The 16,733-nt window shown below is 41.8% G+C and overlaps 1 protein-coding gene across 5 annotated transcripts in view; it reads right to left on the reverse strand.

Moving 5' to 3' along the window:
- Window positions 1–16,733, reverse strand: part of elp4 (elongator acetyltransferase complex subunit 4) — a 59,683-nt gene that overhangs the window by 36,078 nt on the left and 6,872 nt on the right. For all 5 annotated transcript variants that reach the window (XR_014086925.1, XM_081605244.1, XM_081605243.1 and 2 more), the window contains exons 3-8: window positions 16,339–16,460; window positions 14,782–14,916; window positions 13,284–13,420; window positions 10,417–10,501; window positions 7,555–7,743; window positions 1,874–1,982 (exon numbers count right to left, since the gene is read on the reverse strand). Coding sequence is in view for 4 of the 5 variants with exons in the window: in XM_081605244.1 (XP_081461370.1) it covers window positions 1,874–1,982; window positions 7,555–7,743; window positions 10,417–10,501; window positions 13,284–13,420; window positions 14,782–14,916; window positions 16,339–16,460 (777 nt within the window). In the remaining variant the exon portion in view is untranslated. The remainder of the gene's footprint in view (window positions 1–1,873; window positions 1,983–7,554; window positions 7,744–10,416; window positions 10,502–13,283; window positions 13,421–14,781; window positions 14,917–16,338; window positions 16,461–16,733) is intronic.

Here is a 16,733-nt window from a genome sequence, read left to right on the forward strand (position 1 = left end):
TAAAATCTGAACTTGTTTTACACTAATACACTAAATATCCAAAATTTTCTTTAAATTAACATGTAACAAAATTGTTCTTTTAGCAGAACATTAATGATGATTTTAAGTGAACATTAAGTGAAACTAAAAGTTTTTTTTTTGTTTTATTTTAATGTTGCATAAAGTGGATTGGCAATTGCATAAGCAAAATGTGGACTTTCACATAAATGCACAGAGCATTGAAGAGACAGGAAATTAACAGAACTTGCTCACACGTGATTATGATGAACGAGAAAATTTACTTTTGAAATAAGTCATTCACAACTTATTGTTCCCATTGCTTTTCTCCTCTTGTTTCCTTAAAACTAAAGAGCTGGTATTTTCTCCAACGATTACTGTCATAATTTAAAGATAGGCTCATGTAATAACACGAGGAAGAGGTGTGGAATTTTTTCCATACTTTGAACTCCCCTTTTTATTTCATTCCGGCACAGTGGCATTTCCATAAAACTGTACAGCACTGTAGAAGTGGGGTGGTACAAACAAGCGTGACACAGAAAAGCAAAAGATCGAGGGAGTAATGGAGAAAGGAAGGCAGACAGAGAAAGTGGGGGATGGTGGGTTCTCTCCTCTGTGCACTTGGGTGATTTCCCTCTGCCTGATTTGCAGTGACAGGCTTCCCAGCATGCTTTGAGCAGCCCTGAACTGCTGCCGCAAACACGCATACACACACACATGCACGCGACAGCTACACACACTCTCCTACTCGCACCAGATGCGTTGGCACACATCAACACACATCAAAACAATCATACAGTACACATAAATGTGTTTCAGAAGCCCGCACCTGAATTAGTTAAGTAGGAAAAGTATGGGATTTTAAAGGGACTTCAAACAATATCAACACTAACAGACACTTTCGCAACTCAGAGGCAATTAAGAAAGTGACGCAGTGCAAAACTCACAAAAACAAGTTCTGGATTTCTAGAACTCGTTTATCACAGCATAATGCGTTTAAAAAATGCTGTAAAGGATCTAGGAAATGTTCTGGAGGAGGATGCAAAATCTAAAACTGAATGTTTATATGTGTCACAATCTAAAGGGTTGAGGGATGGTGGCCAAATGCGAGGAAAAGCAAAAGAGTGAGCGGGAGAGTTTGGGAGGAACTGCTAAAAATACCGGCCTCACTTATACTGACCTTTATGTGTGGAGAGTGATAGAAAAGAGAAAAGCAGGGAGGAGAAGGAGAGAAATGATAAAACTGTGCTGAAAAAAAAAAAAGTGATGGTGAGGACCGGGAGAGCAGAAACAAACTCTGCTCTGCCCTCCCCTCCCCTGCCTTGGTTTCTTTCTCTCCACACGTCTCCTTACCGGTGTCCTGTCTCTCCACTGAAAGCTTTGCCCTCCATTTATTAGCAGAGCATGCTGGCCACGGAGACATTGAGCGAGGGATGGAGAGATGCAGGCAGAGAGGAAGAGAGAGTGATGGTGAGAATATCGATTCCCCAGTGTTGGTCTGCGCTGCTCCAGAGCCTCAGGGGTATGGGACCGGGGATGGAGAATGGGCGAGGCGAGAGGGAGAGAGCCTCTGCTGGAGGTGGAGGGGGGGAAAGAGGGAGGCGGTGAGGCAGGAATGGAGGGAGGTGAGGGTGCGAGAGAGAGAGAGAGAGAGGGGGTACGGCGTGGCAGCTGAATCCCCCCCGGCCTGTCTACTGAGGAGCACGTCTGATTGAGCAGCAGCACGCTAACGCACACTGACAGCCTGGCCTGCAAGGGGGCTGCCCTGCCTCCATCCACAGCCTAACTCCGGCTTTAATGCACTGCCTCTGTACATGTGTGTGTATCCGATAGAAAAGAGACTGAAAGATAAGCGAGTGTGTGCGTGTGTTTGTACCGTGGTAGTCTTTGTAGAGAGGGTTGGTCTCTCTCTCAGAGCCTTTGAATGATTCCAGGGCGATGGCATTGTCACACAGCCGGGTTATATTGCCCATTAGAGCTCTGTCCTGTAGGGTGGAGAGGGATCCAGAGTGAAGAACAACACAAGTAGGTAATTAAAAGCCTCCTGACGGGATGCCACCAAGTTGCGATTAAATTAGGTCGTCATTTCCTGCCTGCGACCAGGTCCTCTCTGACCATGACTTATCTCAGTGCAATGAGCTGGAGAGGGTAAAAGAGTTGATTGGAGTCACACAGTTGACCCGAGGGCAGGCACCTTACATCAGCCATCTATCCACATGTACAAAATGGGATGGAATTCAAACAAGCAACATTTTGTCACTATTTCAATTCATAAAATATGCTTGAGAAACAAAGTAATGGCTGCTGCATAAACCAAAACCTGTGAAAAGCAGGGCAGGTCAGAAAAAAAAAAAAAAATAGTTAGGCAGGTTCGATGAGGAGAGCTCCCCCTACTGGTTAGGTCAGTGACAGATAAGAGGTGAAGACAGAAGATGGTAAAAGGAATGCAGGGAAAAAAATATCCAGAAGGTTAGATGGAGAGAGGGAAGGGAGGAGAGAAAGAGAGGGACATTGGGACACAGGGAGAGGGGGAGTCCTGCATTATTAATCCCTTTCCCTCCTGAATCATTCACATCCTTCTCTCTGTGTTGGCTGCCACCGCCTAATGCAGTTTTCATGCCTTCATGTCTTTTTCCCTGCTCTTTCTTCCTCCTTTTCGTTTTTGTCCTACTTTTAAAGTATGCATATCCTAGCAGTCGGTACCACAGACGCAGAAATAAAAGTGCCTTAGTTGGCTTTATGTGCAGCAGTGGTAGAGCTCTTAACAGTCTGGATGAAACCAGTTGTTCTAAAAATTAAAAGATACAGAGCAACCAACAATGGCAGAAAAAATATTGTCTATTCTTTCCCTGGAAAGTAAAATATAAGTAATTAAAAAGGAGCAACTTAACCTGATTTAAATATTTTAAAGTCAGAGTAATGAAAGTGTTCGTGGAAGCAGCTCAGTACAGTCGCAACAGGGCAGAATGAGGTCACTAAGAAATGAGGGAAGTCAACAGCTCTTGGCTTTTATAAAGGCGGTCAAGTCATCTCAGTTGCAGATCAATTTTTAAACCTTTTTCAAATGGCTCGAACAATGATTTATATGGCTCCTCATTACTGTTTAAAACTGCTGAATAAACTTAGACACACCCAGAGTGGATACCTTTAACAAACTCTCTGCTAAATAAAATTGAAAACATGAGTCAGGCAAAAATGCTATAAAAAAATTTGATTTCACGCGAGTAACATAACATAATTAGAAAAAGCAAAAAATGAAAAAAAAAATAGTTGTGGAAAGTGCAGGAAAGACAAGGATGTGAATTTATACTTATAACAACATAAACAGAATTTCAATAATTATTATAATAATGGTAATTAACAGTTTATTAATTACCATTAATTACCAATTAACAGGAATCTTTAAAATATATGTATGGTATGGGTTGGACTGAATATCTATTTCTAGGGAATCTCCCAAAAATATTTGTCTTCAGCCAAGAGTCTAATAAAACTCTGTGGAGCATTTTTACAAGCCAAAATAAACATGTCAGCGTAAAACCGAGCCAAAATGTTTGCATATTTTAAAACACCACCAAGTTTTAACCATTGGTGGTTTTATTTTGTATTGGGTTTTTTTTCCAATAAGATAAAAAAAATTTACTAAGATGAATATTGACTTTAAAAACAAAAAAACAAAGCAATTACATTCCTAACCATCTTGCCTTTATTTCAATAGCAGAAATGCCAAACTATTAAGATGTCTTGCACCCGGTAACAGAATATATAATAATATCAAAAGATTCAACATTGCCAAATGGAGAAATGTTTTCATCAAGCAAACATGGAAAGTGATTAGGACACAGAAAAAAATGGGAACAGAGAAATCCAGAACGACGCCGAGAAAAGTTGTTTTCCCAAATATTAATGCCCAAGAACACAGGAAATGCTCATTGGGAAGTCCTGCAGTATAGATCTGATAATTAAACAGACCTTTGGAAAGATCTGAAAACAGCTGTGGATTGACATTCCTTGTTTAATCCTATTCAACTATTTCTTCTTGTGCACAACATAAACTTTGAGAAGGATTGTAATTATTGAATTATTTAAAAAATCCTATATGTGTGTCTTAAACACAAATATTCTGTAATTTCTGTAAGTATTACAGAATTCTGTAAGTATAGCAATACGGATTATTCAGTAATTTGGATTTAAGAGGGTTTTAAACAAAAAACAAATACACACACACACACACATATATATATATATATTTTATTTTATTTTATTTTATTTTTTTCTTTAAGCACTAAAAATCTTTAAATTTGCAATGTACACAGGCATTTTTGGGGACCTGTATTTTGTATGTGTGAGGACTGGGTGTGGCTTCAGGATATTGTATGATCGAGGGGAGTCTAATTAATGTTTCAGATGGACTGTCGCACTTGGGCTGCTGTGGGGAGGCTTTCAGTGAGTTGCTCAACTTCCTAAGCTGCTCAATAATAGATTAAGTATTGTAGACTAGTAGCAGTAGGCTAACTGTCTGTGACCACAATGTTTCAGTGAGTAGAATCCACTGATGTTAGTCTAGACCAGTGTTTCTCAACCCTGGTTCTCAGCGCTCCCCTGCTCTGCATGTTTTAGATGTGCCTCTATTCCAGAACAGCTGATTCAAATGATTGCATGACCAGCAAGTACTGCAGAAGCCTGTTAATCACCCAGAGATACAATTCAGGTGTGAGGCAGAAGGTAAATATCTAAAACATGCAGGACAGGGGGGCAGTGAGGACCAGGGTTGAGAAACACTGGTCTAGACAGTCTTCGAAAGGCCGTGCTCTCTCATCTAAACTATCCATCTATGCAACGCAATGTCAGAAATAAAGTCTATTAACTGTTTCAATGAGAACAGTCTTCACACTTTGGTGATATTCTTAAGACAACGGCGCAAAGTGAGATTTGAAACGGTAAGTTGATCACATGGTCATAACATAACAGCCGCTAATTACCTCCATGTTGGCTTCGTCACCAAACACCTGATTCAGTCCAAAATTTCCCCCTCTCTCCTCTTTTCCAACTCATTCACTTCTCTCCCCAGGGTGGAGAAGGGGGAGGGGACAGATTAAGGGTTGGGAAGCCTGGCCAGAGTGGGACAGGAGGACCGCTCCCACCACAGCTGACATCTGCTAGTTAGCCACTACCTTTTTTTGACTAGGCCAAGCCGCCTTGCACAGTGCGTACAGGCCTGGAGCCAGAGCGTGTTGTGACAACACAGCTGTTCTCTGAGCTAGGCACTGACCTATATCTTTGAATAAGGAGATCACAAACAACACAGAGTCAGTGCTCTTCAGGACGAGTCTCTTCAAGAGGGATTCAAGAGTGGTCAGGCTAGGTTGGTGTGTAGACGGCTTTGGAGACAAGTGTCCCTCTATGGTTGATAGTCTAGGGAAGGGTGGTGGTTTGCCATATGCCTCAGCAGATGACTCCACCTTCACACTGAGAGGCCAGACTGGACACAGACTCATAGCCCACCATGCAGCCCCCCCTCCCCACCAATATACAACTTTAACGAGCATTACATATAAGGCCGTGAAGAGGTTTAAACTCTTTGTGAGTGCAACTTTAAGTTGAATTTGTTTGCAATACTGGATTGAACAGAGTATACATTTCTCTACAAATATTTGATGTGATTGACTTTCAAGTAAGTTGAATTTCATAAAATCGAAAAGTTTGAAGACTGAATACATTGTGAACCATGGTAGGTTGAAAACAGACTGATGTAAATAGGGAGAGGGCCCCAGTGAACCTGGACAGTAGAAATGATTATATGAACACTGCAGAGGGTGATCCCGTCCTTTTATTGTCTGGTGCACAATGCACAATATTAGCCTAATAAGAATGAAACCAGAGGTTTTAGCAATATTTTTAAGGAATGCACGAATCCCACGTTTTCAAACACTTCACAAATTCAAACAGCAGTTTAAGAAATCATTGAAAAATCTCGGTTTTGGGATTTTGTTTCATCTAAAGATTGCCAAAAATTGGCCCAAAAGGATCTTCTTGATTTCATAAACAAAGTACAGGTTTAAAAATACCATACCGAGTTTAAAATAATCTTTTTTCAACTTAGAATTATTAAGTTCATGATTGGCCAAGCTAGACTTTTAAGATTTTGAACTACAGGAATCTGAAATGCATCTATCTTAAAAAATATTTAAAAAAAACTTAATCAGTGAGAGATGGTATGCTGTCATTTTTTCTTACTCCATCCGTACTAACAGTCTAAGACAGCGATCACAAACTCCAGTCTTTGAGAGCCAGTGTCACATATATCCCTGTTTAATATACCGTATTTTCCGCACTATAAGGTGCACCAGATTATAAGGCGCACCTTCAATGAATAAACTATTTTAAAACTTTTTTCATATATAAGGCGCACCGCATTATAAGTTAGGGTTGCCTAACTTATAATGCGGATGTGGATGTATACTAATAAAAAAGAGGTCCAGAGTACGTTATATAGTAGGTTGCCCCAGTCATTGTTTCACTCACGGTGTTGGTGTTGCGATATTGTGCCCAACTGCTTTCTGGGTAATACAGACCAACCGACACGCTGTCGCCGCAGTCTCCGTCTCTCTTCCCCCGACTCCCCCGGCTTTAAATGTATAGGGGCTGGTCCCTTGGTAACCCTAGTCGAAGCACCCCAGATGAATATCTAAAGCCACTTTGTTGACATAAAGAATGTCAACAAAACAGTCCGACTCCGGTCGGCGAGGAAAGCCTTCCGCGACTGGGCCGAGGCGTGGCAGGACGATGGCCACCCTTCTCCGTTCGCGCACAGCATGTTCGTGGAGAACATGGTGCTAAATGACCTGCAGACGACCTGATTCTAGATGGTCGGTAGGTATATAGGTCAGTCAAACTTTATTAACAAACCAGCGTTCTGACAACTATCCCAGCATGCTTCTTCTTCCACGGGTGAAAATGAAGTCAGCGGCTGCTTACCGTAGTTGCTTGACCTGTTGTGGCTCAATTTTGGTCCATATATAAGGCGCGCAGGATTATAAGGCGCACTGTCGGCTTTTGAGGAAATTGGAGGTTTTTAGGTGCGCCTTATAGTGCGGAAAATACGGTACCTGAATCAAATAATCAAGTCATTAGCAAGACTCTGTAGAAACTTGACTGCAGGATTAGAGAGCAATCCAGCCATTTGATTCAGGTGTGATGGACCTCTCATACATCAAAAAGTTGCAGGACACAGGAATCTGAGGCTCCTTTTCTAAGAGAATAAGCAGCTTTGGAGCGAAGCTGCCAATAACTTCGGTTTTTCATTTCTCTTGGCACCCCTGGTAGAATAACATCCTAGAAGGGGAGCCATATTGCTCATATAAAAAAAACCTTCATCTGCGCCTGAGTCAATCATGAGAAATAAAAAAGGAGCACATTGGTTAAACTTCAATATTAACCCCATCAGTTTATTCAGTGCTCTGGCTGAAATCCCAAATGGTTTAAGACACCAACACTGAGTGGAAGTTCAGAAGCACATAACACAAACAAGATAGTATGTGTCAAACACCATATTACCTGGATGAGATGTGAAGGTAAGGTTACTACGGCAACTGAAAGCGATGACCTCAACAATGCACGGAGTCCATACAGAAAGGTAGTCAGGGCGTGGCCATGTCTAGGTTTGTCATGGCAACACATGTCGTCCCCCCACAGAGCTGAGCCCAGAGAGTGAAGCCCCACACGCAGGATGTTACGTGACTTTGACTGTAAGAAATGCAAAGAGGGTGAAGAGTGCAGTTATGTAAACATAAAAAAAAATTTTAAAAAATCATAAAAACTTATCAAATGTTGCAGAAGAAAATGTAAACTACAGAAAGTCAGTGGAGGGCACGAATCTCAGTTTAATCTGAAAACTTGGGTGCTGCTGTTGTGGGCCATGCTTCCAAACGTTGGGTGAGAGCAACTGGACAGACTGCTCAGCGGCACAGACGATTGGAACACAGAGCCCAAACGTGACTGGACACAACCGCCCAATCACAGAAGCCATCTGACACATGCACAATGGACCTGTCAGACAGGCTTCCAATATGGCCGCCACCCAGAAAACCCCAGCACATTCTTGGCACAGCGGTGATGCTCTGCAGCCAAGGGGGGCCTGGGTAAGGGTGGAGTGCCTTGCCTTAAGCCCCCCATCCCACCGCTTTACCCTCCCGACTCCATCCCATCCCAGCCCACCCCAAAGGATCAACTGAAACCAACTATGTTAAAAAAAAAAAAGTGGGCCAAACTGTGGTATATATCACTGCACCACAGAAAATGGAGAAGCCTATCAAACTGTGAGGGAGTTTTACTCTTACATACAATTGCCTTTCATGTGGCCTTTCTAATAGGATGGTTCAGGATTATTGGGGTGAGAGCCAACATCAATAAACAAAGGCCTGCTTTAAAATCTTCTCACTTTTTAGTCAGTCTTCTTCATAATTTAAACCTCCTCCAACTCTTCTAAGGTCTCCTCAGCCCAATTTCTCATAACTTCCCCACCCAACTGCCTGACCTAGACTTTTTTACGGATCAGGATCAGCATTGAACAGATCTAAGAAAAATAAACGCCATTGTCTAACTTGGTTTTTCAAAGCTGCCTCATAGTTTCCAATCAGACTCTTTTCTCTCCACAGCGTACTCTCAGTCTGTATCTCAGCCTGCTGTAGTATTAGCATTCTGCACGTGTGGCGTAGTCACAATAAGACATGCCCTTCCTTTGTTCAGTGATGTTTTCCTACACAGGTTTTGAGAGCAGCAGAATCAGAAATCTGTTTCTGTGTCTGACGCCCCGCAGGAGGTCACTGCGGTAACACGACTGTTGCTGTGGCAACATCAGGATGCGACGACAAACTTAACTCCTATAGCTTAGCCTATAGAAAAATCAGGGAACATTGCCAGTAGGGTCCAGCCAAAGACCAGAAGCCAGCCATATAGACTACAACTAGTCTGGGATCAAAACCCAATCAGAAAGGAGTCTAATGAGACTCAGAAAGACTCCGGTTTGAATCTTCTGAAAAATCTTCCCAATTATGAATCACTTCGGCAGAGTTCACTTTAAATGTTGAAATACTTGACAATGTCTGAGGAAACAACAAGAAGAAGCAAATCATCCAATCCACACTGTTGTCCATACTGGGGATATTTTGTGCCAGCGCCCATGTCGCTCTGTGCCGGTTTGCATTCCTGGACTGTGCCAACAGTGTGTCAGGTGGTCCTGCTGCTTTAATGATGTCAGCAGTTAATCTGGTGTTTGAATGACAGCTCTGGGGGGAGAAAATCCCATGTGTGAGTGACAGGAGGAGAGGTGGCTCCAGGTGACGGGCACAGGGTTCACAGAAAGTAGGTGAACAAGGCATAGATACTGTTTATGTAGAGAACCACTAAAAAAAAAAAAAAACATGTATTTTACGGTCTTCTATGTGTCAGATCATTATGCAAAAACTGTATTTTGTAATTGCATTGAGATGGCTAGTCTCTAAAAGCTGGATATATGGCAGCTTTGAGATTTGAAAACGGTCATATAAACTCTCTTTGTAAATATATTGAAAGATGATCAAATTTAGCTTGAAGAAACTGATGACCTTCAATTTCATTTGATATTTTCAAATGAAATATCAATCTTGGTTTTCGAAAAACCAAGATTGATAAAGGAATCAACATTTTTGTGCAATCTTGATTATAAACCTTGATGCATCTGCAATGACAAATTATTTAATATGCTGGACAGAACAACCTCTTATTATCAGTTTAAATATTAGCAACTTGCTAGTAGGCCCATTACTGCTCTATTCTCCTATAGCTATGAATCAATGCAAGGTCAGAGATGACTCTAAGAAGAACAAGACCAAAATTAGTAAGGCACAGGATCCTCCCTATATATGTATCATACCTTTTAATAAAAAATCTAGTGCCTCTTTTTTATTTATTTTTTTTATTTATTGAGCTTTTTAAGTATCAGAAAATTCAGCATGTTTTTAGTAGCAGTAGTATGTTTAAATCCAAAGTAAAATAGAATATACCATTATCCCCTATTTGAACCCAAAATAGTACATTAAAGCACATACTGTTGACTGATGTGTTTATAGACTGAAAATTGCAGGTGTTCTTTGCATTCATGTATTTGATGGCAAAAAAAAATATTCAGCATGATTTGATTCATCAATAACCAGAAAATCACCTGATTCCAAACTCTGCCTCACTAATTTCTGCTGTCAAGCAACAGATATGTGTGTCTATGTGATTAAGAAATAAGATTATTGTGCTCCTAGCTCTAGAGTGACTAATAATGCATCCTAACAAAATGTTAAATTGGTTTGTGGTGAATAACATTTTTGAGAAAATAAATGTGTTACAATTTGATTGAAACAAAAACCAGAACAGTGGTTTGGCTCTTACCATGGGGGTCGCCAAATCAAAGCCCTCTCTGTGTATGACCTCTTGGAGTGACTTCAGTAAGGCAGAGTAGGACTCAACCCTGGCACTGGAGAAAGAATGAGACACATTTGACACAGTACAGCACAGAACTTGCATGAGAACACAAAAAGGGGATACCTAAAATCTGCAATCCATCGCCAATAGTATCTTGACAAATCTGGGCCAAGCTGATCACTGCAGTAGCCTAATCCTCAATGACTGCAGTCTGCTACTCCTGACTGTGCTTTTCTGGAGCCACCGAAGCAGACAGATGATCCATATCAAGAGATCCAATTAATTTATTTGGTTGATTAAATTACAACATGACTGGTTCACTGTCAGCTCCCCGAGGATCTGATTGTGCCGAGACAGACAGACAGATGAGGTGCACATATGCACAAAAACGTGCGCACAACGGAGAAGAGATGAGGGATTAATGGGCTGAAGGCTAAAACTAACAGAGAACAGCATTTTGGTGTTTAATCAAGGGTAAGATGTGCACCACTGACAGGGGCCATGCAGTACCGTCGAGCAACATTTAGCGACAGTCAAGGGATGGATGGCTGCTGAGTCCTTTATGAGTTTATGGGATCACCAATAATAATGTTAACCCCATCTTTTAACACAGGACCCTCCACTTAGAAACACCTCACTATTGTAATGACCACTCTGTGGCAGCTCACAGTAGGCTGCTATGTCAGCTGTCGGTTCAACCTGAGAGCCACAAAAGCTGATACACATAGGTTGGTCACACGCCAGACCCCCACATAAAGAAGAGAAGCACACACTTGTGTTGATTACACTTGGCCAAGTATATCAATGAACTCTATTTCAGTTATTCAGCTCAACAATGGTGCCTCCTGACCCTGCTGTGGCTAATGATAGAGCTGCACTGGTGAAAGAGGGACACCTACCCTCCACGGCCTCTCTGCCCATGCCCCAGCTCTGAGGTGGTGGGGGGTGGGGGGGTGGGGACGGTCTGACGTTCAGTTGCATGCAGGAGGTTGCCACTGGTTGGCAGCCATTGTGGAGACCAGCATTGTGCTTTAGTTACCCCTACTGAGCACGGCTCATTCAGGTACCCAAAGAGGTCTAGGTGCGTAGCTACAGGGGCTAGCGCGTCGGCTAATTAGGATCATGCACCAGGAAGCGTCTTTATCTCAGCGTTCCTCTTTCAGCAAGGGAAGAAAGAGTGAGGGAAGGGGGATGCTTGGTCTTAAACAACAGGATCTGTATCACCTAGAGAGCAATTTGTGCCAATTATGCCTTCAAGTGAAACGGAGCAATTTAACAGCTAGGGTATCAACATGGGGCAGCGGACACGTGCAAGGGGGAGTAGCTTGCTTTCGAGTTTGTGTGTTACACGAGCGTGCAAGATGTGCACCGAGAGTGTGTGCCTGTATTCTTGTCAGTACTTGGGCGGGCCTTGGGGCACAATGGTGCTGTGCAGGTGTAGCTTCCAGCTGTCAAAATGCCTGTAAGATCTATAACCCATTCACACTCTACAACAGCACCACTACGTCACCTTCACTCAAAACTGCACAAACCAGGGAGATTTTTCCTCCAACACTCTTCACATTAACCATCATTACGTTGTGCAATAATAGCTAACCACACTCTTTCTACCTCAAGCACCGTGCTCATGAAAAATGTACATTTTAACCTGAATACCTGCAACATTTAATGTGTTTGTACGGGCAGCATGTTTACCGGCGGTCTCTGTTTGCTGATAGAAAGAATGAGGGATTCTCTACAGCCTCCTCCAGCATCCACTGCACTCCAGATTGCTGTATTTACCCAGCTCAAACGAGTGCGCCTTCGTGTGCCCGTGTGTGTTCAGCAGCACTCTCTGGGTAAAGAGCCTGTGCGACCTCTGAACCCTAAGTACACTCAACGTAGGAGAAATCAAACAGACGCTGAGCAAACAAGACCCTTATTTGAATAGACATATGCAACCTTTTTCCAAGAGGCTGAATGAACCGGGCCAGTGGCAAACAACGCAAAACAGGAGGCGACGCAGGCGGATATTTAGCCGATTTGTATTAGTTGCAAAAATAGTGATTATAGTGTTGTTCTTAATTGTAATTATTGCTTATTCATAAATGGAGCATTTTTGAATAAGTGTTTTATTTGAACTCAATAAAAAACTGCAATTGTTTAAATAAATTGAATAGAAGAAAATAATTTAATGATGCATGATCATGTAAATTATTAAAACGTGAATTCCTACTTTGAATCAACAAAGTGAATGTTATTACGGTAGAACAGAAAGATTTTTCTTTCTGAAGTCAAAGAAAAATCATTTTATTGGAGCTGAAAAAATTGTTTGATTAGTTTGATGATTTCCAGAATAATGATTAGTGGCATCTACATCACAAATTTAACTGATGCATTTCACTTCAGGCAAAACAAATACCAATTTATTCAAGCATCTATAATTTTAGCATCTATTCAATACCCATGTCTCAGACACAATTCAAATGGATTTTAGCTTTTGTTCAATTTTGAAACATTTCCCCATCATAACGTGAACAAGGAACCTGAACTAATTCAACTAGAATAAAACAATCTCATCTAATGAAGCCCAGTCTTCTCAGCCTGGTCATGTTGTTTACTAGGATTATTTACACAAGATGTGCTCTTTAAGTTCTGCAGCTCTGTCTCGCTGCATTATTGGTTCACCTGTTCCTCCACGAACATTGCCATGTTTACTCACATGCGTTCTGCGGAGGAAGTCGTATTTGTACAGCCCTGTTATGTGGATGATGTCGTGTTTATGCGCCTGTGTTCGTCGGGTCGTGTCTCATTGGTTTTGCCTGCATTTTGAGGACGACGTCTTGCTGTTCTACCTGTGTGCTGCTGATGACGGGGTGATGTGATCCGGAAGGTAGAAGCGGTGGCACTTGGCCGCTTGGCGAATCTCTGCCTCCATCGTCTTTGAGACATCATAGTAGTGTCCGAATCGAGAGGAAGATGCCAAAGCACTCTGTGATATACAAGGATAAGAATTGTAATTTTTTCTAACATTACTGTTTGCTCAAATTCTTTTAAACAGCCTGCATGACTTTAATATTTAAAACTAACAATACATACAGCATAACAACCTTATTTGTATTTCTAAAAATGCAATACTATGGCAATGCAATTGCATTGTTTATGGGTCATTCCTCAACTTTTCTACAGCGAAGAAGTTAAATAAGCACTATGACCAGCCTCTTAATCATTTCTTCACATAAATGTCCACTTCTGGCTGTGAAAGCGAACATGTCAGGGAAGCAGGGAAGGCGGATGTTTTCCTGCAGCTGAAAGAGAGAGTTTTAGCTCTTCTTTCTCGGTAAAACCATAGACTCCATTGTGAGAGGGGCCCTTAATCTACTCCTAATCTGGATTAGGGCCCCCGGTGTGTCCCTCTCCCGTCAGAACGCGGGGGTCAGAAGGGGCAGTGGGGGGGTCAGGGGCTCATCTTCTCTTTGTGAACCAGGCAACCCGCTTAGCGTTCCATCCCCGCCCTGACGGCCTCACCTTTGATCTGATGTCTTCATCAAGAGAGCGACACAGTGGGCCGTGCCAGGAGAGGTGTGTGTAAGGGGAAAGTAAGCGTTGACTCTCGGGGTGAATTTGGGATGCAAATCCTCTGGCGGGGCTTACTAGCGGTTTGTAAAGACGATTTTACAGGGGATGGGGGAGAGGTGAGGAAAGGACACAGATATAAAGAAGTTTCCAGGGAGAGAGAAAGAGGGAGAGGATCCCTAGGGACACACTGTGTTCTGCTAATCCACATAGCGATATGGATTATAGACCAACGGGGGTGGACTGCAGAGAAGAAGAAGAAGAAGAAGGGGAGGGTCTCCTCTCCTTAAAGCGGAAGAAAGAGTGTAGAGCTGCCGACCCTAGCAGGGGGAAAGGCAGGGATTTGGGGGAAGACGGAGGCGCAGGTCTGGGTCGTAGGGTTGAGCGAGCAGACATGTCAATGCGCTGCCTGCATAGTACTCTTGTTTCCCAGGCTAAGCAGGGGTGCCAACGTGTGTGTGTATGTGTGTGTGTATGTGAGCTGGGAGAACAGTGAAAAGCCTACCTATTGCCAGCTAAGTGTGAGTAATCTGCTGCAGCTCTGAAAAGAGAGGCCGAGGCCTCATTCACTCCACAAAGGAGTTTAGAGGTAGATGGATTTAGTGGTCGAGACCATTGTCAAAGGACTAAAAGCAGCGATTCCAGTACCGTGCATTCTCATCCTATCATTAAGAGAGACATATGTTGAACTTTCACCAAATAAAGATTTAAAAATTGCCTCTGATCGACTGTATAGGGAAAAACAGTTGCATTAAAGAGGACCCGCTGATCGATCACCTGAACTTTAGGCAGGTTCTGATAGCGCCAGGCAATCGTCATGGCATCCAAACTGTCCTGGGGTTCACCAGTCGGTCTGGGCTGATCCACGGGTTTAGGAACAGCAACATCATCCAAGATAGGGGCTGGAAGCTCCTAAGCAAATCATGTACATGAAAAATGATGTCTAATCAGAATACGATATTGGCAAACATAAAACAGCTTGAAAGTTTAAACTTTTCAAACATCAGACAGACCCAAAAAACAAACTATTTTGACAGTCGCATGAAAAAGACAGCAACTTTTGTTTTGCTATTTAATTTTCTCCATCTCATTTTCTTAATCTTACTATTTTTTTTTAGAATTTTGATGACACAGATGAAAAACAGAGTTATTTTGTGTTAAAAGAAGGGTAAAAATGGCTTTGAAACAATAATGAAACATGAATTATACACTTGTACAATCCTGGATTTATATATTATTTGAGCGCAGAGAAACATTCCAATGGATAGTTCAATAAGAAGAGAACTGGATTAGATTGAATGGTTCAATTCTAATCCTAATCAGATCTACAATCGAGTCAAAGAAAATAAATTCCATTTTTAAGTCATATTTCTAAAAAATGTAGCCTAGATTTCCTCTTCTACTATAAAATGTGTACTGTTGTACTGAAGGACATGACAAATACACACAAAGTGGATCAAATATTTCTAACCCAAAACAAGTTGAATTTGTTGGAAATTATCTATAAATGCACTTCTTTAAAAGAAATACACATTTACTTCTTTAAAGTAAATTAATACATTTGGCTTCTTTAAAGTACTTGGTGTGTATGTTTCTTTTCCCCTAAAACTTTACGTAGACAAAAATCTGTGGATGAGTAAATAATGTTTTTCTTATCTGTATAATAAACAAAATAAAGTTGAAAACATAAAAGCTCTTAAGAAATTTACAGGAAATCTGGTCTTTGAGCAAATGTCACATGAAACTGCCACAGTGCAACTTTACATCCACAGGAGTTGTGGACATGCGTCTTTGTTCATGCTAATGTAATACATAGTGCAAGTTTAACATCTGGAGATTACCATGCCGCAAACACAACAGTGGAAAATACTAAATAATTTTGATATGTCCCCAGCAGGACTACCCCTCTCTTAATAAGTCTTTGATATGCAAAGAGAGGGTGAGCCGATGAACCCTCCCACTATCAATCAGAGGGAGAGAAGCACCCCTCCTCTTTGCTGTTTGGCAGGCAGCTTCTGCAAACTATGGTCCTGTTCATGGATTGATATGCCGGGAAACATTTCAACAATGCCAGAACCATACCACTCTCGACCTCTCAGATACCCCTGTTGACCCTGACACATGTTGGAAAGAGCTGCAGCTCTGAAAGAAAATACTCAAGAAGTAGTCTCTGAGATCTTCACTTGAGTAAACGTTAAACAATGTGGATTTTGCAAGTTGTACTGTTCTAAAAAAAAAAATAAATAAAAAAAGCTAATCTTGTATCTTATAGAAAAAACATTGCAGGGTCAGAAACTTCCTCATTTAAAAAAAGCATGGTGTCTCATCGCCTACCTGTAGGATTTCATCAGGGTTATCTTGAGCTGTTGCCACAAAAAGTTCATGCCGACACACCACTCCCTCTGCCAGAAAGTACTTCAAGATCATGCGGGAGTAGCTGTCAAATCGGTCCTCCTCTGACAGAGAAACAAAGACAAGAACCATCAGATTATCACACGAGAATGACAAAGTCAACAAAGTCAAAGAAAAACATAAATAGCTTAATCGGGTCACGTAGTCTTCCTCTTTATTATTCTGAACATCTCAGCCTAAGTCCAGCAGTTCATGCTCACATCAGCGCTCCTAACTGTAATCGATGTAAGGACACCTTCTACCTGCCTTTTGCAGGCAACACATGACGTAGCAATCGACATGGCACATGGGTGTAGTTTTTACACTGAGGTTTGACT

This window comes from Poecilia reticulata, chromosome 3 (assembly GCF_904066995.2).
Source record: "Poecilia reticulata chromosome 3, P_reticulata-male-v2, whole genome shotgun sequence".
Lineage (NCBI taxonomy): Eukaryota > Metazoa > Chordata > Actinopteri > Cyprinodontiformes > Poeciliidae > Poecilia > Poecilia reticulata.